General features: G+C 44.8%; 1 protein-coding gene across 1 annotated transcript; it reads left to right on the top strand.

Moving 5' to 3' along the window:
* Positions 1 to 1629: 1629 nt before the first annotated feature.
* Positions 1630 to 24729, top strand: SLC10A1 (solute carrier family 10 member 1). The gene is made up of 5 exons (XM_037127205.2): positions 1630 to 2271; positions 11343 to 11553; positions 18310 to 18488; positions 20324 to 20520; positions 22276 to 24729. Exons 1-5 carry the CDS (start codon positions 1916 to 1918, stop codon positions 22377 to 22379), a joined length of 1047 nt encoding a protein of 348 aa, XP_036983100.2. The 5' UTR covers positions 1630 to 1915; the 3' UTR covers positions 22380 to 24729.
* The last annotated feature ends 1004 nt before the right edge of the window (positions 24730 to 25733 follow it).

The following is a 25733-nucleotide window of genomic DNA, read 5'->3' as shown; positions in this document are numbered from 1 at the left end:
GGTAACTGCCAGGTTTTGCCAATGCAAAAGTGTATATCTTCCCTCTATAATTACCAATTAATCACCACATGAAAATCCCATTCCCCAATTACTTTTTCCCCAACGGTTTTAGCATCTATCGATGCTCTTCACTTGCATCAGCTAGTACATTCGGGGTACCAAAATGGTGATTTTAAAAAAATTTTATTTGTACTATATTTCTGTTTTGTGGCCCTCCTTCACAGAAATAATTACTGTGTTCAGGGTTTGTTTGTTTGTTTGTTTGTTTGTTTTTTTAACTCAATAGCATAATGTTTGGACAGTTTTTATCTGCTCTGTGACAATGTTTTCCTGGTGATATTCTTCGATTGTTAGAAACTTTTCTACTCCTTTCCTCTTCTACTTTATAGTGGATTTAATTTCATGTTGTGTGTTACTCATCGAAGGAGCTGCTGATTTGCATGAGGCTCCTGCAGAATGGGCCAGGGTAGCCCACCAGGCTTCTGGCCTTTCTTCAGCCAGCCCAGGCTGCTTCCTACCCACCCGATTCTCTGTGTGGCCTGGGGTGGCAGCAGGGGGAGGGGGGCACAGGGATCCTGTCGCCCAACCCTTATCTATGCGGAATCCCAAAGGTCCCTGGGGCCTTGTTGGAATGTACTCATTTTTAGGCATTTCCTCATACCAAGCCCAAATCTGCCCACCCCCACCCCACAGTGTTTCACACCCTGGTCTCTACCCCACTCTCTGGAACCCACACAAAAAGCTTCATCTCCTGCTTCAGCAAATAGGAAACTCCGAGACCCCACCTAGGCCTGGTGGGCTCCACCCCGCCAAGAGGCCAGTGTATTCCTGACGACTGGTCCCTTGTCCCACCTCTGAAGGTACTACCCTGCTAGGTCGGACCACGCAGGTGCGCATCCACCACTCACACAAACTCACACTGCAGCCTGTCTCTCTCTAGTGCTGCCGCTTGCCCGGAGCCCGGCTTCCAGCCTGACACATGCGGTCATAGAACAAAAGTAGAGCTGTCAGGAAACTGGAAAGAAATGCCTGTGCATTTCTGTTTCTTGCTCAGGAAGTTTCCCGAGCTACGGGGCTCCCCAGGCTGCTGGCCAGGGAGTCTGGACACAGGGCTTCATAGCCAGGGACCCCCTTGGAGCTGCACTTCCTGAGAGCCCTCCAGCCAACCCTGCAGGCTCTTCCCTCTGGAGGTGTGTATGTTCCTCCCCTGAGACCCCCACCACCCAGGTTTGGGAATAAGACAAGGGTTTCCTTAGCACAAGTAAAAAAAACACAGGTACCTCAACTCCCGGGAAAAAGAGTTGTGGACATGTCCCGTCCTAGAGGCCATTGACACACCTGCCCCTACCCTGTCCCACAACCCCTCGGGATATGCCATCTACATCCAGGAAGGAAAGGTGATGTCATGCTTGACTCCTTTCACCCCTGCAGGTTTGGGGGCAGACAACGGAGGCAGCTTGCCGGGTTTGTCGAGGGCACCTCCTAAGTCATCAAGGACTGAGCAGAGGACGGAAAGGGCTGGACCTGGACTGGTGCAGGCCCTGGACTGGGCCCCAGGAACAGAATATCTGGGAGTGCTCGGCGAGGGGCAAAGGTGAGAAATAAGGCTGCTGGTTCCAGAAGCAGCGAAGTGGTGAAGGAGTGTGAGTGGCACCAAGAAAGGTCTAGGAATTCATAGGAGACAGGACGAGCGGACAAAGCTCTGGACTGTCTCCCCTTTGGGGCCACAACCGGTTGCACAATCCTTCTGTTTGCATTCTGGCCCGGACAGCCTGCCAGAGTAGACCATATCAGACCTGCTCCAGTTCCACTTGTCCTGAAACTCTGCCCCGGGAGGTGACTGAAGAAGGTTCCCCGGCGAGGGCTGAGCGGCGGAGGGAGCCAGGGTGAGCCAGTCTCTTGGCCTTGCGTGAGGATGGAGGCCCTCAATGTGTCTGCCCCGTTCAACTTCTCCCTGCCGCCCAACTTCGGCAAGCGCCCCACCGACCTGGCGCTGAGCATCACCCTGGTGCTCCTGCTGATCGTCATGATGCTGTCACTGGGCTGCACCATGGAGTTCAGCAAGATCAAGGCTCACCTCTGGAGGCCCAAGGGGGTGGCCATCGCCCTGGTGGCACAGTATGGCATAATGCCCCTCACTGCCCTTCTTCTGGGAAAGATCTTCCGGCTGAACAACATTGAGGCGCTGGCCATCCTGATCTGTGGCTGTTCCCCTGGGGGGAACCTGTCCAACCTCTTCAGTCTGGCTATTAAGGGCGACATGAACCTCAGGTAGGACTGGGGATGAGGAGGGAGCAGCCTGGGGACAGGGACCACATTGGAGGTGTCACAATCAAGGGGAAAATCTGGACTAAAGACAGAAGAGGGACTAAGTGAGGGTTGGGCAGGTGCTAGGGCAGGAGGTGGCAGGCGTTACTGTCAAGGGTTTGTGCTGGGCTGGGGGCAGGAGATGGGGTATGTCTTGGTTTAAACACCAAGCCTAAGAGACCAAGCTGGTCCAGGGACATCCTGGAGACCCCTTGACCCCCAGAGGCATCTCCAGTGAAGAATTATCTTAAGAGTATTGAATTAAACCAAAGGGGCGTCTGGGGACCTTTACCTGCCTAGGATGGTGAGCAAGTTATCTACTTTGAGGCCAGAGATCTGAAAGGAGGTGCAGGTTGGCTCCGCACATTTTCATGGAGATCATGGTGGCTTGGCACCAAATGGGCACCTCCAATTCTTGCATTGCAAGCAGGAATTTCCAAACCCCCTCCCAACTCTGCAGGCAGATGGGATGTCTTCTCTTAACTTCCCCCATCCTCCCATCAGATGTGGGAACATTTCCATGTAGAGGTCCAAGAGTTTCCCAGTGCCGGCCAGGTTATGCTGGGCCTTACCTCAGCCAAACTTGGGCGGGGCGTGGGGACCAGCAGCATCCCCATCACTGGCTGAGGAAACTCACCTACAGGAGCTCCTGCCTCCATCTAAGCCTCAGTCAAGCTCACTGCTCTTTGGTTGGGTCCTCAGTGGAGACTCTTTTCTATGCCAGGTAAAGCAGGGGATTCAGACAGTCCACATAACCAAGGAAGGTACCCCCTCCTGGTGACACTGAGTGAGGCCAGGGCCGATTTTAAAATGAATAACAAAGAGTGATCCTTGAGGTTTGCCAGGACCCTCCGTCTGAGTGGCTCTGGAGTCTCCACCCATAGGGTTCACCCTCACTGAAGTAGTCGATGGGAGAAGAGGCTTGACTTGTACAGGCTCCCACAGGAACACAGCCAATGTCCAATCACCTCACTGTGAGGAAGTTCTTCCCTCTGTCTAATTTCAATCCTTCTTGCTGCAGAGCAAACCCTTGGCCTTGGTATGGCCCCTGGACAAGGCTCATCGTAGTGTCTGTGTCCTGAAAAACCCAGACTATACCTTAATTCTGGTTTAGAAGAGACACAGGAGTTCAGTGTTGGGAAAGGGGTCCCCTGAGGGCTTTTGGATCTGTACAAACAGCCGAAGGGGGGTAGGGCAGTGTAAAGGACGATGGGGGAGTTCTTAAAGGGTCAATGACCAGATGTCCTGGCTCCTTTGGCCAATGGCTACTGACAAGGTCTGCATGTCTGAGGCCTCCACCCACAAGGCCTCTAGTGACTCAGGCTTGTGACCCCTTACACTCTCCAGCTCAGCCTCTGTGCCTGGGGCCTTGGAGACTGTCACTTCTACCCAGACCCAGATGAGATGATGCTCTGCAGGGAGAGCTGCCTTCCACCAGAGGACCCCTGCCCTCAGACAAACCTCCCATGTGCCTTAAGCCTCGCAGACCCCACTGTGGAGCAAGAATCCCATCATCAAACACCATGTGTTACCAGACTGTGCATTCCAATTTGAGTTCTTCTCGGACAATTTGTTGCACGTATTCTAATTAGGAAAATGACCCCGACAATAAAGACCAGCCAGCACTTCCCCCAGCATGCCACCTGGCATCCTCATACAGCAGCCTGTGAGGGGTGCTGTGGAAGGGCCCATTTAGAGGTGAGGAAACAGAGTCTGGGGCTCCAAAGCCTGTGTTTTTGTTCAAATATCTTCAGGGTCAGGCAGGGACAAAATACAAACAAAATACAAACAAAACAAAATACAAACAAAACCGGAGGCCCGCAGCCAGCCCCAAGGGCATGGCCCTGCCCCCGCTACTCAGGGCAGACGCCACCGGTGTGTTCCTGTCCAGGGAAGCCACCAGCAGCAGTTTCCTGCTTTTTGGAGAAGGCAGAAACTCCCCTTTTATCTGAAATCTCCAAATTCTTAAATATTGGCAAGTATTAAAAACGTTTTAAGATACCATGCAAGCTAAACTGGACACGTCAGAGGGCCAGTTGTCACAGAAAGGCCGCCAGTCGGAGACCTCTCTCAGCACAACGCTCTCCTATTCCCATTTAGAGGAGGGCCTTTTATGACAGAGATTCCACCTGACCCACGAGAAAGCTGGGTTCCAGAGACTTGTCAGAGGCTCCCCAGAATTTGTGGGCCTGTGGTGTCAGGAGCCAGGTGTGGGCTTTCTCCTCCGGGTGACACTGCCTCACAGCTGGGGCGGCCACGCTTACATTCCGGGAGGCTGGGCCAGCAGCTGGACCTCGCAGGGCAGCCAGACACGGCAGCTCCTTCCTCAAGGATGCCACTTAGACAGGCTCCAAAAAATGCAGGTGCCACAGGCAAGAGAAAATATCCCCAGAGTGGAGGCAAGCTTAGCTTGTCAAGGAGAGAGTGACCGAGGGAACTGGGCCCCTTTGAACACATTCGATATCCAAGTTCATCTGCTTCCCCTGACCCAACTCACAGCAGGGACCTCAGAGCCACTAGCTGTGGGAACAACAGACATGGACACAACCCAAGGATCCCCACAGCTCTACCCACTGTGACATGGGAAACCTAACCCGGAGGAGATGGAAGCCATTCGGGTTTCCAGAGTTTCTTACCCTTCACCACAGAGACCCTGGCAGGGCCCCTCGTGCCTCCCTCAGCTTCTGCTTCTATGGACTGGGGCTCAAAGTCCGTCCTCAGACTCAGCCCACAGAGGCCCAGAAGCAGGGTGTGTGCAGTGCTCTGGGAACTGACGTGGGAAGGATGAATAAAAAAGCAAATGTGCTCTTCTCCCCCTGGCCCCCGGCTCCCTGAGAGGCAACCACGTCCACAGTGTTACTACTATGGAATGGGTTCCAATCTCAGAATGAGGGTCTGGACAAGCCACCTCCTATCCCAGTCCTTCATGGTGAGCTGAGGGTCACGTCTGTCACAGGTTCCAGCAAGTCAGGCTGTGGGCATCTTTGACCAGGGCCCAGCACTTACGCATGTGGAGGAGGTCCCTGAGTATCTACAACCTGGCTCCCACACCCCCTGCAGGCACGAGGAACACCAAGTCCCAGAGCAAATTCCAGAACTGACATGTCAAGCCAAAGTAAGCATGACTCCTCTGCTAAAGGACATCTAAACAAGCCCACCTGTGAGTGCCGCCTTTCTCCTCAGAAGAGATCAACAGCTAGCATAGTGTACCCCTCCCCAATCTCAACCCCCCATCCCCACCCCACAGGGGCCACCTCCAGGAATTTAGCACCTTTATAGTATCGTTTATACCATTTCTACTGATGTACCAATTCATAAACAAGATATACTGTTAATAGTATTGGCACGTTTTTAAATTTCATACACACTATCATACTGCCCATGTCACTTGACAATTTGCTTTTTTTTTTTGAGATGTAGGCATATAAATAAGTAAAATAGCACCTTTGTGCATTTGGACTGCCACATAGCATGCTTATGTTTACCTAGTCTCCTGTTGTCAGACATTCACGTGGCTGACACTCTTGGTCGGCTCCCTGCCGTGACCCGCCTTGTGAGCATGCCCCGCACTCACGTGGGAGGGAGAGGCTGTATGGCAGCCGCAGGGCAGCCGGGTTGTGCAGTTCACACACCTTCTGCGATAGTCTCCAGAGCAGTCGTCCCGCTTTTTCCATGTTTTCATCCACTTTGGGGAGTGTCAGACTTTCCATTCGTGCCACCTGGTGATACTAACCCGGGTCACGGCGGCTGTGAATTTAATTTCATGGGAGGTCCAGTGCCTTCTTAAATGTTTACTGGCCATTTGGGTGTCCTCAGCTAGAAATAATGTTCTTTGTCTATTTTACCATGTCTATTTTATCTGTGTGTTTTCTTCTTAATTTGTCCTTTGCATTGTTTTTTTCTATGTTGCAACAGTCTACTCACAGTTTGGGGCTTGTCTTTACACTTTGATAATAATGTCTTATAACACAGAGTACTTATTTTGATTTAACCAAATTTACAAATATTTTTCCTTGACAGTTTGTGTTTTGGGGGTTCCTTTGAAAAGTTCTTTACTACCTTTAAGGTCATGAAGATATCCCCATATTTTCTTTGAAAAGTTTTAAAGTTATGCTTTTCACGCAGAGATCTTCAATTGCTCTAGAACTTATTATGTATGCTGTGATTTAATTTTACCTTTTCTATATGATAGAAAAAATACCCAGGACCACCAGGTGAACTTTTCTGTAGTGGTTTGTAATTCCTCGCCCCGCAGACCAGAGTCACAGACGGGCACATGTCTGTGTCTGGAATCCCTCTTCCCTTCTACTGGTCTCTGTGGCTCTCCTTGCATGATACCACACTTTCTTAATCACAATTTTTGAATCAGTTTGATATCTGAAAGGTGAGTCCCCCTACCTTGTTCTTGAAAATTACAGTGGTTATTCTTGACCTCTTACTATTGCAATTGAATTTTGGGGTAGACTTGAAGCTCTCAAGTCTACAATAAATGTTTCTGGCATTTTGGTTAAAGTTGCATTAAATTTATAGATACATTTAGAGGCCATCTTTATAATATTGAGTCTTCCCATCCAGGGAAACCTATAGCTTTTCTTTTACTTAGGCTTTATTTTATACCTTTTTATGAAGTTTTGTCATTCATCCCATAAAAATTTTGCTTACCTCTTTTGGATTCATTTCTAAATATTTTATAGTTTTGTAAATGGTACATTTTATAAATCATGATAATTATTTTTCCTACTATATCAAGACTCAATGGATTTTTTTATATTGTTAATGTATTCAGAACCACATGGATTCTCTTATTTACTAGTTATCATTGAAATTCACTTGGACTTTTTGTGTGGACGGTCTTATCATTGGCATATAATGAAAATTTAATTTCTTCTTTTCTCATTTCTATACCTTTTCTATTTCTCGTTTTGCTGTGCTAACAATGACCTATATGTAATATCATTTACAACACAGTTGATAATAAAAGGCATCCCTGCTTTTTTCATCTAATTTTTCACCATTGAGGTTACTGTCTCCTATAAATTTTTGATTCAGGAATTTTCATTCTGTTGCTTGTGTGCTAGTTTTTAGCATGCATGCATGTACACTGAACTTTGTTGAAAGACACTTTTCTGCCTGTAAAATGCTTATAACATTTTTAACTCAATAATAGTGATATATATCAGTAGATTACCTAGTGTTAAGCCATTCCTATGTTGCTGGGATTAACCCATTTTGTTCATTGTATTATTTTGTAAAGATATTACTAGATTCATTTGCTAATATTTCATTTATTTGTTTGCCTCTATGTTCATAAGTGAGAATGGCTACTAATTTCCCCTTCTCATAGTGTTCTTTTCCAACTTTGGTTCTAAAATTATGTTATTTATATACAAAAGGGGGTATGTTCTTCCTTTTCATATTCTCTGTATAATGTTGCGACTATCTACACCTTAAACCTCTAGTAGAACTCTACTGTAAAACCATGTGGGGATAAGATGATAGGTTTCAGAAAACTTACTAAATGTCCTAATGGTTCTAAGTTGATTCAGATTTTTGGCTATCTTTTGAATTTGTTTCTGTAATTATATTTCCCAGGAAATTGTCCATTCAATCTAAATAGAAAAATCAAAGTATAAAATTATATATGAAATTATGTTCCCCTTTTCATTCCTAATGTCTTCAATTGTGCCTTCTCTCCTTTTCTTTGATAAGTCTCGCCACTGTCTATTCATTGGTCTTGGCAAAACAAACTGGTTTTGGTTTAATTGGTCCTCTCAATTTATATAATTTTTAAAGTTTATTCTTTCATCTTTAATATTTTCTTTCTTGGACTTTCATTGGGTTTACTTTGTTTCTGAAATGGAATGCATGCTTAGCTCATTGATTTTTGTTTGTCTTTCTGATTTTCCTCTATAAACATTTAAGTCTATTGATTTTTCTCTAAGAATTAATTTAGATGCTCCCCAGCTTTTTAAAATTAACTTATTTTTTGAGATATAATTCACATACCGTCATAAAATGTACCCCTGTAAAGTGTATAATTCAGGAGTTTTTAGTATCTTCTTAAGTTTGGACAACTATCACTGCTACCTAATTCCAGAACATTTTACTTACCCCAGAAAGAAACCCTATACCCAGCAGCACTCACTCCCCATTCTTGCCTTACCCAGCCCCTGGCAACCACTAATTGAATTTTTGCATCTACATATTGCAAAGAAATGGAATAACACCATATAGGGCCTTTAATGTTTCTGCCTATTTTACTTACCATAATGTTTTCAAAGTTCACCCAAGCGACAGCATGTAGTAGTACTTCCCACTGCTTTTATGGCCAAGTACTATTCAGTTGTATGGACATTCCATTTTGCTTATCCATTTATTAGCTGATGGATTTTTTATTGTTTTCCACTTTTGGCTGTTATGAATAATCCTGCTATGCACATTAGTATCCATGTTTTTGTGTGGAAATATGTTTATTTCTCTTGGATATATATATGCCTGGGAAATGGCATTGCTCAGTCATATGGCAACTCTTTTTGAGGAGCTGACAACTATTTTCCATGATGGCTGTACCACTTCACATCCCCATCAACATGTGAAAATTAAAACCTCTCCCCATGCTTGCCAAGACCTAGCCAGCAATTTTACTGCAGCCACACCAGTGGGTGTGCAATGGTACCTCATTATGGTTTTGACGTTTATTTCTCATTTATGCTTATTGGCCAGTTGCATATCTTCTTTGGAGAAATGTCCAATCAAGTCCTTTCCCACTTTTAAATTCAGTTATTTAGGGCTTATAAGTTAAGTTGTAAAAGTTCTTTATATATTCTAGATACTAAACCCTCATATGCTTTGCAAATAATTTCTCCCATTATGTGGGAGACTTCTTTGATAGTGTTCTTTGGAGCACACAGGTTATTCATTTTGATGAAGTCAAATTTATTTGGTTGTTCATTTATTAGGTGTCATATTTAAGAAACCATTGCCTAATCCAAGGTCATCTCCCCACGTGTTTTTATTTTTATTTTAAAGATTTTATTTGTTTATTTTTAAAGAAAGGAGAAGGGAGGGAGACAGAGGGGAATAAACATCAATGTGTGGCTGCCTCTCACATGCCCCCTACTGGGGACCTGGCCTGCAACCCAGGCATGTGCCTTGACTGGGAATTGAACCAGCAACCCTTTGGTTTGCAGGCTGGCACTTAATCCACTGAGCCACACCAGCTGGCGCTCCCCATGTGTTTTTAAATATGCATTATAGTATATTCTATTCCCCATGTTTTCTTTTCATTATTTGATATTTGACCCATGAGATAATAAGATGTTTTATTTTTCCAATTTGTTTTTTATTATTGATCTCTCTGTTTCAACTCTCTTTTCAGAAGCCTAAAACCTCAAATCTGGTCCCTGTCTTAGGCATTAAAACCAAAGCCTCCAGATTACCAAAACGGACACTCTACTTCCTACCCCTCCACAGAGTGTAGCTTCAACATGAGTTTACCCACTAACTACAGCAGCTCCTCAAATACCAAACAACGTTTCCTCCAACAGTGTTGTGATCCAACATTGGCGAGATGCTATAGGAACTTAACTTGTTTATGTCAATGAGCTCATGGTTAAACTGCCTTTTTGTATATTTCAGTAAGTGAAGTATGTGCAACTTTAAGGTGAAGACTTACTTTACTTTGCTTTCTTTGTTTCTGACCCCTGGGAACCTCCCTTACTTTCTTACAAGCTCAAGGATGTACTTAAGTGTTTCAGATATTCACAAGGGAAGGTTCCCCATTATTCAGCACACAGGTGTCTCACCTCTGACACCATCTTATCCCTGCTATCCTCTCCCTATTGGTGTTTTGATGGCTACACTCTGGACCATTTGTACTAGGCTTTACTTGATGTTCATTTAAGCCACAGTTCACCTTGATGGAAACAATGGAGGAGTGTAGATAGAGGACAGGGCTATGGGGAGGAAGGATACACACTGCAGTGATTATCCTCAGATGCTGCTAGAATGGAAGCCAGAGCCATAGAGTGAAAGGTCTGTGTCCACAAATCCAAGAATGTTCCCTAGCAGCTTCATTCTCTCAGTTGGTCTTTCTGGAAGGCATGTTGCCTATACAGGGTCCTGGGACGAACATATATTAGATTCTGAATGAAAATGGTAATAGGACAATTAGGATATAAATTAGAGCTGGGATGGTATGTTATTCAGGCTCTGAGACTCACACTCAGTTCATTTAAAGAACGTAAGGATAAACCAGAAAGAACATGAGAACTACCAGTGTTGGGGACTAGAGCCATAATTGAGATACAAAGCAGCTCTGATGACCAGGTTGTCTGGTCATTTATGCAGCACATTCTATTGCTGCTGTTTTTATAGTCCCTCTGATCATGGTCTCTGTTTATTTTTCCTTTGCATGTTTTTGGGGACTGCCTGGCCACTCCACCACCGCCACCCACTCTTAACGACCACATGTTCTATCATTGTGTCTCACATTCAAAATCTCCAAGAGAGAAAATGTTCTTGATAGAGTTAATTCTTATTTCAGTTGGACATGACCACTATGTCCAGCCATCCCTGAGGCTCTAAGACGACACAACCATGGGCCAGGTGCTGCTCTGTGATCCAAATGGGATAAGGTAGTCAGAATGATGAAGTCACACAGTTGGCTTTCTTCTAAATGGGCTGTGCATATAGCAAGTGCTCAGAGCAAAAAGAGTTCTACTAAAGAGGGAATCAGAATACTCCTTCCAGAAGGAAGCACATCGGGATTGAAGCAGTTGGACAGACTGGGTACAAATCCTGCCTCCAGCCATTACTACCTGCTTGATCCCAGAGAAGTCATGACTCTCCTAGTCCTTAGCTTCCTTATTAGCAAAAGGGAGATTGTATGCTTACCTCCTAAGGCTACCAGGAAAAGAAAATGAAGCAATATATGTAAAGTGCTTAGCCTAGTGTCTGGCACATGGCCGACAGTCAAGAAAATCATCCATATTAATGGGCTTTCTGTCTGCACTCTTCCTATGTCTCCCACGCAGCATTGTGATGACCACCTGTTCCACCTTCTTTGCCCTGGGCATGATGCCCCTCCTCCTGTATGTTTACTCCAGGGGAATCTATGATGGGAACCTGAGGAACAATATACCCTATGGAGGCATTATGATATCACTGATTATGGTTCTCACTCCTTGCACCATAGGGATCTTCCTCAGCAGCAAAAGGCCACAATATGTACGCTACATCATCAAGGTAAAAATTGGGGGGCTTGGGTGGGGAGCAAGATCGCCACCGTTGTCTCAGCATATGGCTTGACGCAAGTCATTTGGTTTTTTTCCCTTGTTTACAAAAAGGGAAGGGAAGGGGAGAGGAGGGGAGGGGAGGGCATAGGAGGAGAGGAGAGGAGAGGAAAAAGAAGAGAACAAAGGTCTACTACTGGGACGCCCACTTAAAAGGATTATAATGTACCTGAGAATACTTTCAAAAAGTTAAGAGAAAAAAATTAAACACCCTACACAACTATAAGGTGTTATCATTAGTTTAATAATTAAATTAAATTAAAATTTTGTTACACACCTACTATATTTTTTATCCTACACCTTCTGAGGATTCACAAACAGTTTGCAGAAAGTGAAATAACACACTAGAAACGAGACCCAACACAGCAGTCAATCAAGCATTGGCAGAATGCAAGGAAGTTAGTGAGGGCCTGGTAGCCCAGAAAGGTCTCCTGGAGTGGACAGTCTTGGGCCAAAGCATGAACAAATATAGGATTTGGGTAAGCCTGGGGACAAGCCTGCATGTGAGGAGGTAACACAAACCTAGCTGCCTGGCCAAGAAGCCAGAGGGTGGAACCCAGGTGAGGAGGTAATATGTACATTCCCAGCATTTCAGGAGTGAGATGAGAAAGGAGTGCAGTGAGTAGGACCCCAGAGGGTTGGGGGAGTGCTGTGGTCACAGACAGAGCATCAGGCCACCACCTTGCCCTTGGAAGAATCACAGACTCTTGGAATGCAACCATGGTCCCTCTGCCAACTTTTGTGACCGTACAGCTGGGTCCCTGTCAGTGTCCACTCTGGCTCACTGCTCATCACTTGTCCCTGGGAACACTCTGCCTCCCGACATACTGAGGGTGTGTTCCATCCTGCCCCTGGATCTCTGCCCCAGGGCCTGTCTGCAGAGCCTGCTATCTGGAAGCCAAGGCTCAGCAGCAGCTTAGGCCTTGAGACAAAAAAAAAAGCTGCAGTTCAGGCTTTCAGGGTTATCCAGATTTTCACACTATCATTGTCAGAGTAGTTTTTGCCCTTGTCCTGACACAATCCTGATACTGTGGCCACAGCTCCCCTTCCCACCTGTTCAAAGACATGGACGCCATTCCTCCCCCTCCTGCTCATGCTGATCGCCTTATTCCGCTCTGGATGGCATCCTCCATTCTCTCCACCCTTGCTTCTCAAAAAGCTCCTTTTGTTGATCATGTGCCTTAGCCCCCCATGATCTCCCTTACCTTGCTCTCATTTCTAGAACATCGCTATTAGTTGTTCCCAGCCAGCCTTGATATGGAGTCACACCTCTCTTATCCTTTTTTTAAATCCTCACCTGAGGACATGCTCATTGATTTTGGAGAGAGGGGGAAGGAGGGGAGAGAGTAGTAAGGGAGAAACATCAGTCGGTTGCCTCTCATATGTGTTTGGATGAGGGACAGACCTGAAACCTAGATAAGCGCTTTGACCAGGAATTGAACCTGCAACCTTTCAGTTTACAGGACAATGCTCCAAACAACTGAGCCACACTAGTGGCTTTTTTTTAAAATCCCTTCTTAACCACACTTTGGGAAACACCTCTCCCCCAACCATGCCCTCTCTCATGGCTTCTTCTCCCAGCACACCGCTACCAGGGCTGCTCTCCCCAGTGACCAAGCCCTCCACAACCAGTCTCAGTAATGTGAGTCCCTCTCTTCTCTCCTCCTTGGTCTCCCATCCACTCAGCATCCTGATGACCACTTGCTCCACTCTCTTCACCAAACCCACAGATTATGGTGGACCAGCGGCTCCTTCTGAAGAGCCTTCGCCCTCAGCCTCGGGGACTGGATGCTCCAGCTTTTCCCACCACCTCTCTGGTGCTTCTTTTCCGATTCCCTTATGAGTCTCCATGATACCAGTTCTCTGTATTCAGCTCAAACTCTCTGCTTCTCTTCCCAGGCTTCCCTGAGCCCAGGGTCTTCCCACCACAAAATCTAGCCCATCTCAGCAAACATCTACGGGCTGAGATGACTTGCAAAATAGCCTCTTCAGCCCTCACCTCTCTCCCGACTCTGGAATCCACTTATTGGCTGTCCAGTCTTTCTACATAAATATGCTTCGGGCATTTAAAACTTGGCATGTCTTAAATTAAAATTAGCTCCTCCCCAAGCCTGCTCCTACCCTTTCCTTCCTTGATTATCTCGATGACTGGAGTTGCGCATGCCCAACTGCCTGAGCCAGAAACTGGAAAGTTATTCTCAATGTCCCCTCTCCCTCCCCACTCACACTAATCAGTGATCGTCAGTTCTATCTGCTTTTGCTTGAATCCATCCACTCCTCCCTGTCCTGTGTCCACAGTCTTCGCTCAGGCCACTATTCTCTCACTAGACAACTGAAATACTCTTCTAACCTGGCTCCCTGACCCAGTTTTAACCCTGAGGGTGGAAAATACAAACCCTCCCCCAGGACAAAGTTTAAATTCATTCATGTGGGTCCTCAGGCCTTTCTTGACTTGGTCTCAGTGGACCTCTCCAGTCTATTTTCTTTGCAAGTGCCCTTTCCCCTACCTGGAACCCTCCCCTCTCCAAGTTCCACCTCATCCACCACCTTCCGCTGGGCTCACACGTGCTCACCCTTCACGTTCAGCACAAACGGCATCTCCCCAGGCAGTTTTCCCTAACTCGCAAGCCTGCCTAGCACGCTGGTCCCATTTACTCCCACAGCACCCAACACTGACCGAGGCAGCCCTTATACTGTATTATCAACACCTGTTTGTTTTTATTCCCCACTCACCTCGAGTTCCTCATGAAGAAAGATCCTAAAGCCATATGTTAACCCCCAATCCCGGTACCTATCACAGCGCCCTAGTGCATGAGAATAAATAAAGGAATAACAGAGCAAGTTCTGTCTCTTGCGCATATTAGCATTGGGGAAAAAAATCCAGAAATGTGTTTGTGCAGACCATTTCATTTATTCAAGATAGTGTGTGGGGTATAGCAACAAAGGAGAAAAATCACAGAACAGCCCTGGCCAGTGCAGCTCAGCCTGTTGGAGCATCATCTCATATCCGAGAGGGTGGGCCTTCGATCCCCCGTCGGGGCTCTTGCCTAGGTTGCGGGTCCAACCCCCAGGCTAGGCGTGCATGGGAGGCAACCAATACATGCTTCTCTCTCACATCAACATTTCTCTTTTTCCTCTCTCTCTTTCTCTCTATAAAAGCAATTAAAAAAAAAAAAGTCCTCCAGCGAGGATTAAAGAAAAAAATCACAGAATATAAAAATTTAAAGTAACCTGATGATTTAATGCAACTCTACCCTTTCCCATTTTATTTTTTATATGTTTATTGATTTTAGAGAGAGACAGAGAAACATCAATGTGAAAGAGAAACATCGATCAGTTGCCTCCCATACACACCTTGGCTGGGGTTTGAACCCACAACCTAAGTACATGTACCGTTGGTGTACGGGTCCACATTCCAACCAAGCAAGCCACACTGGCTAGGGCTACCCCCCGCCCCCATTTTATAGATGAGAAAACCAAATAACTAGAACCCCACGTGCAATTGATATAAGAACATATGCTTCCTTTTTACCTCAGAATAACTTTAATTAAAAGTATCCCAAGGATGCAAAAAGAATCTCGGATCTTCAAGCTGTAAGGTCCTTCAAGATAAGGTTCAGTCTCCTGCCTTATTCCCATTTAACAGGTAGAATCACTGAGGCCCAAGAAAGTTACCTGGCAGAGTCAAGGTCATCAGTCAGCCTTCTGCTCCTGTTGTGCTGCACATCCCTGCTCAACTCCACTGTAAAAATGGAGTCAAACTCCCCCCAGAGAACATTAGAAGGACTACGATACACCTGGGCTAGAAAGACAGGGACAGTGTACATCTAGACCCAATTTACCAAGGCTGCACCTCCAGGGTCAAACAACCAGAGGTCAGCAGCTCCATCTATCAAATAACCCCCAATAGAAGTCACCCCCGAGGATGCAGAGACAAGTGTGTGGTCACAAGGCCAAGGCTGAGGTCCCTGCTTTCATGGTTCTTGGAGGTCTAGGTTCATCCTTCATCTCCCCGCTTCATAAAATATAATGAGTTTCAAGCTGAAAAGTGGGCTAATGATCATCCCAGCCTCTTTGCATACTTAACCCTCCTAGAGATTTTCATCTCAAAATAATCCAACTCCTAAAAACTGTCTCTGGCAAAAAGGTATCTTCTCAAACTCTGTTCAACCAGTTGCATTTCCTAGTGGGAGGTCATATTCAGATACACCAAGATATGATCTCAGGAATGCCAGTCTGGAAAGGCAGTTCACATAACACTTTACCTTCCCCACAAGGGTTTATTCAAGGCTCTGTGGTTGGTGAGCCCAAGCACAAAATGGACGGGAGCCATTTTTACCAAAAGCCAACCACCACTCCTTAGTAAGGGTCCAGCCATCACACTGACTCAACCACTCTACTCACGCTTCCCCCACCTGCTGCTGCTGGCGTGCTGACCTGGCTTTGCCGCATGGCTTCTGCCGACTTGTGGCCCCTGCTGCTCCCAGGCCTCTGTGTCTTTTAACACATGCATCTGCTCCTGCTTCCCTATAAGTCTGAAAACTCCTGGAATGAGAGGATGTGACTACTTGGGTCACTCACCAACCTGTGCAGGCCACCTTTGTGAGAATAATTTGGGCCAGATCATGTCCTGGGTCAAGCTGGAGGAATTGGCTCCCCATGAATGGGCACTCATCACAGGTTCAATCATCTGACAAGGTAGTGAAGTCCACTGGCACCAAAGAAAAACACAGCGACTGATGGAGAAGACGCTACCCGTGGCCTCCCGTCTCAGCAGGAGGGTGCGGACATGAGATTTCCATACAGGGCAGGCCTGACTGTGCAGGAAACTTTGGAGGGTTGGTTTCCTCTCCTTTGCCTACGAGTAACGGGAGCTACAGTTTGGTGGGTGGTCCTTACACGGCAGGTCCTGTGCCACCCACCTCAAAGAGGCTACGTGACTCAGCCAAGGTTATACATCTGGAGTCCAGCTAAGCCAGTTTTCACAGCCGGGTCACAGCAAAGTCTGTGCTTATATCCACTCAGCAGCCCCTAAGAGCGGGAGAACAGGCGCCAGGGCATGTGAGTGAATGCCCCCAGAGAAAAAGGGCTCCTGGGTTCCTGGACAATTCCCATAGCCCAGTGCCCCCACCCTTTTCCATTCCACTTTTTTGGGGGGTCAAAAACTTTGGTTTTTCGGTGGAAGACAATGAAAAATCCAAAAAGAGAAATCAACTCAAAATGCAGGAGCAAACTGAGCAAACCAAGCACTGCATCAGTTTCGAGTCTTTTAGTAAAATTTGAGGCCTGTAGTTATTGAAGAGACCTGTGAAACTCCTTCCTGCCATGGGATGGGACTTAGTGGGTGCAGGTGAGGTTTTATATGGCCACCATTGGGTGGAACATAGATTAAAAACACAGAGATGCAAAATTGTGCAGCTAAAATTTAAGCAAAATAAATGTTAAAATGTTACCAGGACAAATTTGTGGATGTAATTAGTGCCACTGAATTGTGCACTAAAAAATCGTTTAAATGGCAACTTTTGTGTTCTACTTTACCACAATTTTTTAAAATGGCACAAGGGGTATCAAATGCTGCATCTGTGAATGAACTGAAAACTGAACCAACACCTATAATCATTACATGCTAACATGGTAAGCTCAAAAAAGAATTTGATATATCTTTACTTAAAAGATGAATGAGACAAAGAACCTTCAATTTGTGCATATACTTTATCAGTTTGGAGTGTGACATTCTCCAAAATGCAGATTATAAATCCGTCTTGAAAATTAAAATGGTAAGATGCAACTAGAATTTTTAAAACAAAGGGTGGCTTTCATACTAAATATTAACATGAATTTAATTGTAGTATTCTTAAAAGCAATAACTGTTGCTTCCACAGAACTCACCTGGGACAGGGTGGACACCTGTATTGTTTTGGATGATGCCATCATGACCCAAGACATCCCTGAAGCTCTTTTTAGGGACTTCCTTCCTAAACAATGTGCAGGTCACTCAAGAAAGTAGGCTGGACTCTTTACAGTCATACATCATTTTGGATGTAAAACCACATTACCTGACTTGATGATCCAACCTGTATGTTTATTAGCTTCACTTCAAATGACTCTTGGCAACATCCAGAAGTCAAATTCATCCTAAAATGGATGAGGTCCCTTCCCATAATGGAAGTCCTACTTGAGACAAGGATGACAGGTTCTAATAACAACATCGAGTAAGTTCCAGCGTATCTGGAGCCATGGCAGTATTGCTGGGTTGTGCATACAAGCTCTAGAGTTGATGCCTTTGCAAGAGAACTTTGCATTTACAAGAACCGCTTTGCAAGGGGGCGGAACAGTCTCGTTCCTTCACGGTCAGAGCACGTACTTGAAAATCCACTCTCCAGAGATGTCAAGCTGACACTGTACTTGGCTTAGTCTTTAGTAACAAGTGTTAATCAGGTCTCTGTCTTCCTGGAAGCTTCCTAGCTACTGATAAGAATTAGTTTTCACTTACAGTTGACATTATTATTTTGTATTAGTCTCAGGTGTAAAATTTTCCAAAAGATGGAAAACAAAGGTCTTTTGTAGTCACTTCCACTTCAAGTGCCAATTATATTTTAATTAAAATGGTTCCCACCTTCCATGCCCGCAGTGCTTTGACCACGTCCCTCGGCACCTCAGTGTCCCCACTGCCCTGCTAACTGCCTCTACTCCTTGTCCTCCTTCCCAGACAGGAACGACCATCATGCTTTTGCTCAGCGGGGCCATCGTAGTGCTGTCCACCATCAATGTGGGCAAAAGCATCATGTATGTCATGACACCCCACCTGTGGGCCACCTCCTCCCTGATGCCCTTCATTGGCTTCCTGATGGGCTACCTCCTCTCCGTTCTCTTCCGCCTCAATGGACCGTAAGTATTCCTTTAGGTCTCACTGTTTCATGGGCCTCACCTTTGTCCTGGTCTCTCAGGAAAAGGACGAGGAGATCTGAGGTCTGGGGGAAGGTATTTTCCTAGCAATATGTCCAAATGCGTCAACTGAACAAAAGACTTGGGACTACAGCGAGACATTGGGAAGGAAGGGGATAGTTTACAAATATTAATCTGGAGAAGGATGGCATTTCTCTAATCACCTAGGAACCAATAACTCATGGCAAAGTGCTCCCTCCGGAGTCTAGTTTCCAACTCCTGCCCAAACTCCTGGTAGCTAATGGCACCAGGGTATCTCCATGGCATCATGACGAGGGTTGATCATTTTCTCCCTCTCCAATTTTCCTCCTTTTTTGCCTGGACAAGGACACCATCCAGTGACAGCTCTGCTAAGGGGCACTCAGAGCTGCAGTGGCTGGGACCTCGTCCTCGTCTAATCCAACTGCGAACAGCTGCTACTTTCGGAGAACAGATGGCTTGGCAAGCCCGGTATGGGAACACCAGGCTCCGTCCACAGAGAGAACATTCCAGGAACCCGTGCTTTTTTCAAGCACAGGCAAATGCTTATGCAGGAGCCCACACATTAGTAGCACCCTAGCGCCTTCCCCCCAACAAAAACAAAAAAGTGTTTTAAAAATATAGCTTAAAAATAATTATCCCTAAAGAGAATGAAGATTGCAAGATAGGAGGGGGTTAGGGACTGCGTGAAAAAGGTGAAGAGATTACAAAGTACAAATTGGTAGTTACAGAATGGTCTCAGGGATGCAAAGCAGAACATAGGGAATACAGTCAGTAGTATTACAAGAGTTATGGTGCCAGAGGATCACTGTGTAAATCACATAACTGTCTAACCACTATGCTATACACCTGAGACTAATGTAAAATAATACTGAATGTCAACTGTAAGTGAAAACTAAAACTTAAAAAAAGCATTTATTTTTTAAATAGAAAGCATTCACTTTTAAAACATGCTAACAAAGAACAAACTACCACAGGATGTGACACATGGCAATAAAGCGGAGTCGAAAGGCTGCCGTGACCACTCGGTGTGGATTTTCACAAAGACACAGTGATTCGTACAGATCACAGCCCCCCGGCACCAAGTGCCCGAACCTTCACAGCAGCCCTCCCCACAGCGCACCCGGAGAGCGCTCAGGGTGCTCGCCAGCAACGACTATTTTAATACACTGGTTGCAATTCAGTGAATTTGGTTTATTTCCATTAATTGTGAAAATCCCACTCCTTAATCTGTAAAATGGACTGCAAAACCAAGAGAATGTATTCCAAAGACAAATAAATCTTTGAATCAAGTTTTTTTATTTTCCCAGTCATCACATGTTTTGGAGTTCAAGGTATCCAAGCCAGAATCTTGGGGACAGAACAAGGCCCCCAGACATTTCCATCTTCCACTGAATGTTGAAATTGTCGTTGTCCTGTCTGTATGCCCAATATAACAGGACTCAACACCTTCCTTTCATCCTTCATCAGCTGGACGTTGCTCCAAATTTTAATTTGGTAACCCTACAAAAGTGCACAAATTGTAGATTTCCAAATAATCAAAAATGATCTCATAAAAACTCACAACACGAACCAACTAGGCACCATCTTCCACAAGGCTGGGTTAGTGATTTTGAGACACGTCAACATTGCTTTTCTTGAAACCCCACGCACCCCGTACCCTGGCACACTATCATCTGCCTGTCTTGAGGTGTTCAGTGGGTCTTAAAGTATCTGTGAAGGAAGAGATAGGGAACTGAGTTTGCAACTCATGCCTCTTTTGTGAGAGCATATGGGGTCGGTTTTTTTTTAACCTACAGATGCAGCCGCACTGTCAGCATGGAGACTGGGTGCCAAAATATCCATCTCTGCTCTACCATCCTCAATGTGACCTTCCCCCCTGAAGTCATAGGACCACTTTTCTTCTTCCCTCTCCTCTACATGATTTGCCAGACTGGAGAAGCGCTTTTCATCATTGCCCTCTTCCGGTGCTATGAGAAAATCAAGCCTTCCAAGGGTGAGTACTGAATTATTCCCCTTGGACATCTGTTCTCATATTGGAGGCAATCCAGCTTCTGGCAAGGACCTTTTGGATGGGGCTATCGTTCTTCTCAAGGCAAAGGAAACAGACGGCATCAGGAAGCACAAAGGGATCTCAAAGAGCCGAGGCTACATCACTCACTGCATTCTGTTTAGAGAATGCAGTGGGTTAGAGTTGGCCTCATGGGACTGAGGAATGTGGGCTACTTTAACTGAGACCATAAACAGCGCTCAGGAGAATGCAGGACAGAACTTTCTCGGCCATTAGATAGTGGTGAGGTATTAGTTGTGTGGGAGGACCCCTTTTGCAACAGTTCAGGAGGTCTGTACTTTAGGACCAGGTTCTCGTGTCCAGGAACCAGGTGAGAGTCCCAGCACCACAGGCACCCCCGCATGAGGGAGAACATTAAAGTGATGCAGCCCCATAGCCCTGCATCCAAAAACAGAATTCCAATTCCTGTTACACAGTAACTTAAGTTTATTGAACAGTAGCTATCACCATAATCTAGTTTGATCTGACTTATACCTTAAATTAATCTGATTACTACTAGATTAATAACTTCCTAGCCAATTAGTGCCTATTTTCTGAGGCTCAGATCATTTCATTCTCTTGAAAATATAATCAAAACTCCAAAAAGCTCACAGTCCCTTCCTCAAAGTGGACTTTAACCTTTTTTTTTTTTCCCAAACCAGGAAACACAAACTTACTTGGAAACATTACTTATTTTATATTCTAAACATCAGTATATTGTTAATCACTCAAATCCTTAAACTCTTATTCCCACAAAATTAACTGAGAGTTGCTTGGAGACCTTTTTCCTAGACACCTGATAGTCAGGAGTCTAGAAAAAATCAGGGTATAAATCACTCCCCTTTTCCAGGGACTGATTTATACCCTGGGGGAAGGATGCAACTTCCCCTCGTGAGATTATCTCGTAGTGGGCAAATGCCAATTTACAATGAACTAAAGCCTAACCTTGGTTATCAAGCAGCCAAAAAGAAACCAATAACTAGCTGACCACACCTCAGAATTTTGTAGGTGTTGATTCAATACGGCAGTGGAGTTGTAGAAAACCTACTCTGATGCTTATTTAAGAGCAACTCAAGAAATCCATGGCCATGGCAGTCTCCACCCACTTCAACAAAAAAATTAAAAAGCAAGAGTGGACAAGATTTCTACTTTGTGGACTAAGGGCCCAAGCAACCACTCAGGGTGAAGAATGTGTCGAGGGTTTGTGATTTTTACTCCTGTACCCTTCTGGAGACGGGAGTCCAGGGAAGGCAGACCCTGACTCCTGTCTTCACGGCTGCTCGCCGCAGCCACACAGCCAGGAAAAGCAGACCACCCCACCGAATGGGGTAGTGGGGGGCATGCAAACACCGTGGAAGACTTGCCCAAGGGCCCTTCCTCCCTGACCCCTCCTTGCTCCCCAAATGCAGTCAACCACCTCACTAAACGCAACTGCCTACTGCACTGCATGGACAGGAAGTTGGGGCTGGAGTCCTGAAGAGTCAATATCCTGTTCACTAGACCTTCGTGACTGCTAGTAGGGAGATTGAGGGGAAGCACATCTTCCCTCTGAGTTACATCACGAGAAGAGGTGGTAGAGAGATGGGAAAAAACAGAGCCCACCTTAGGAGTAAGCTGGTATTTTATCTTCCAGTTCGAGTAAGCTTTGTATTAACGATTCTCATTCTTCTTCCCCACCCATAACCCTTTTCAACTTCACAGATAAAACAAAAATTATCTACACAGCTGCTACGACTGAAGAAACCACTCCAGCCGTTCTGAGAAATGGTAACACAAAAGAGGAGTGCCCCCCTTCCACAGCCTAGCCTCGCCCGGTGGCCTGGATTCGGGTCAGGTGATTCAGAAAGCCAGTATGGTGAACCAAGAGGAGAAAGTGGCATGATGAGCACACCAGCAGTGTCTGAGTCTGTCTGCAACATTTCTAGCAGGTCTCAGGATCAAGAGCCTTGCCTAGAGGACAGAGGGTGGGGGCTATCTAACCTAAATGCCTCACCTACCCCCAGCTCAGAATTTGATACTTGTTAAACAAACTTGTTCAATGACACCCCTATGAAAGGAACCAAAATTGCCTTTTGCCCCCGCATCTCTAGAACAGTGCCCAATAGGCATATAAAAAGGTGCTTAATTTCTAAACTAGTTAAAAATGCTTTCCTAAAAACCAAATGTCCAAATCCTATTCCAAGTTTTATGACTTTAAAAAAATGCTCAGAGAGACTTAGTAGATTTCAAGTCTTTTCTAACAACCTTAAAATTAAAAGTTCAGATACCATTAGCTCCCTTTTGACATCACTACTGGGATTAAAGCTCCTGAGAATACAAGCACGACACCAAGTATACAAAAGCAAATGTAATAATATGCGAGAGCAATTAGTCAGGACAAACTAAAAAACTCACCCATAATGAAATGAAAGCATATAATCCCAGAAGTAGAGGGGAAACACTTTAACAAGAGCCAGGCAACAAGAAATATAAAAATCAACAGAATTTTCGTTAATCTAATAGTCTCACATCAGGTCATTAGTTATATCAGTGGTTTCCACATTATGCTCCCTCAAAATTCAGAGTTTAAGCTACTGTCAGAGTGCTTTCTCAATTCAAAGAAAATACTCAAATTAGAACTCTTAAAATTCAAATTTCCTCCAATGAAATTTAGACATTTGCATATTGCTCATGTGTAAACAAGCACTAGGCCAAAGATGAAAGAACAACTGATCTTAACACTGACAAACTGCTGATCACGCCTAACTACTTGTGATTTCTGTATCATTTAATGATTAGATACAATTGAAACTATGACAGTTTCAGAATGCCAGTCTGGCAAATGTCCAAGACTACTACTATTCCCAGTACCCATGCAAACTGAAGAATCACTAACCTGGGCCACTCACTAAAAGGTCTACCACCTATCTTTTTTTTACATATTATACACTTACCTAGCTATTTAAATATTCTCAGATATCTAACAGACATCATTTGCTAGGAAACTTGGTTAAGTACAACAAAGGGGGACTAGTTTAGAGGAAGGGAAGGCTAGACTTATAAAGATATTACCCTTGATGAAAAAAGGTGGAAATATTAATGTTGTGGCTGAGTCCACATGGAGAGACATTGCTGGACTTACGTGCTCACATTTTAAGGTGTATGTGCTGCCCTGGCTGGTGTAGCTCAGTGGATTGAGTGCAGGCCTGCGAACCAGACAATCGTGGTTCGAATCCCAGTCAGGGCACATGCCTGGGTTGCAGGCCAGTTCCCAGCAGGGGATGCACAAAAGGCAACCATACATTGATGTTTCTCTCCCTCTCTCCTTCCCTTCCCCTCTAAAGATAAATAAAATTAAATTTTAAAAAAAAGTGTACATGCTGCCTAAGCAAGCACCACATTGTTAAGGTAAATGTCGAATCATTATCGTATGCCTGAAACTGAGGTTATATTGTATACTAACTATACTTTAAAATACATTGCAGATAAAGATGTTATGCAAATACTAGATGAAAATATATAAATATATAGAACACAAAAGTTACACTATGCCCTGTCAAAAGACAGGTCCTAAAACTGCTTAGGCTCACACCCACACTCCTCATGACTTCTCAGGTCCAGGATCTGAGAATTTAGGCCAACTTGCTGGTTCAAACCACCTCCATCTTCCCTACCATTTGTTTAGAGGTTCTTATTTTATTGCCTATGTTAACAAATTATTTCTAGTATCAGGTTGGCCAAGTTCATTTGAAGATGGCTCTAGTAGATCTTAACTTGGAAACAATTTTGTTATATTGTGACAGCTCTATCAGTGTGCACTTTAAAAAACTTCCCAACTGAATTTCTGCGTAGCCATTGTTAACATTGGAAATGGAATACCAACAATTTCAGCATACTGTATTTCAAGGAAGGTAACAACACAACTGGAACCCAAAAAAAGATTTGTGCTGTGAATGGAGAAGGTGCTGTGTGAAACACGATTGAACATGTCAAGTGTTTTGCAAAGTTTCACGCTGGACATTTTCCTATTGGATGATGCTCGAGTCAGGTAGACGCATTGAAGCTGATCCGATCATATTGAGATGTTGAGATCAACGTTATACCACAAAGGAGATAACCAACATAGAGTATCCAAAAATAAAGTTTTCGGTGAAAATGAAAAATGTCTTGTCTTTTGTTTTACAGAAAAAATAATAGTTTCAGCCAACCCAACAGTAAGCCACTTGCAACTGCTTGGCTGACTTACAGAAAAAGAACAACCTTTTGCCATTTCAAATACAGCCAGTGCCCTTCATCCAAGTTCTAGCACACCATATAAACTCTCCCCAGAATCATCTTCACAACTTTATGGCCCAAGTTCTTGTCTTCAATACAGAGGCAAGTGGCCATCGTGCCAGTATACCCAAGAGCTTTTGAATCCAAACAACGATCTCTAGTGAATCTCTTTGAGGAAAACAAAAGCAATGTTTCCAGTGCTTTCCTCAAAATCCCTATAGGGCTAGGGCACAGTTAGCACTCCTTTGGTTTTGGAATTCTGCAATTTAGACTTTCTGGATTCCAATACCAGTCCAGTTACTTGCTCTTCTCTTTGGTCCTGAATTTCCTCCAATGAAATGGTGTTATCCAGTAAGTAGTTTTTTCTTACTGTCAGTAAGATTCAGTGAATGTTGCTACTCAGTTACCAAATATCTACCTAGCACTCAGAGGACTGACTAAAAAGGCTAGTCTGAGATTCCTGTTAATAGCTCAATTACCTGCAGAGAGCAACAAGCTTTAACACTTTAAATAAAGATGGATAGAGAACCTTAAGCAGCTTTCACTATTGTTTCCCCCTAAACAGATACTTACACACCTATGCCTCAGGAATAAAAGAAAAAGCACGTATTCATGTGTATTGATCCAGAAACCAAAAAAACCTTATGTGAAGATCTCTAACGATCACAATTTTCTACAACTTCTAAGTCAGGCATAAAATATTGTCCAATTTGCTTCCTAAATGATCTTCAAATTTTATGTATTGATTCTAGAGAAAGATAAAACATAGATTTGTTGTTCCATCTATGCATTCATTGGCTGATTCTTGTATGTGCCCCAGCAGGGATCAAACCTGTATAACCTTGGCATATCACTGGGCAATGCCCTAAACCAGCTGAGCTACCTGGTGAGGGCCCGGACTGCCC

The sequence above is a fragment of the Artibeus jamaicensis genome, unplaced genomic scaffold (assembly GCF_021234435.1).
Source record: "Artibeus jamaicensis isolate MK-2021 breed Jamaican fruit bat unplaced genomic scaffold, CSHL_Jam_final contig_851, whole genome shotgun sequence".
NCBI classification, from domain to species: domain Eukaryota; kingdom Metazoa; phylum Chordata; class Mammalia; order Chiroptera; family Phyllostomidae; genus Artibeus; species Artibeus jamaicensis.
Note: the sequence above shows the minus strand (reverse complement) of the source record. Positions and strands in the feature narration are given on the sequence as shown.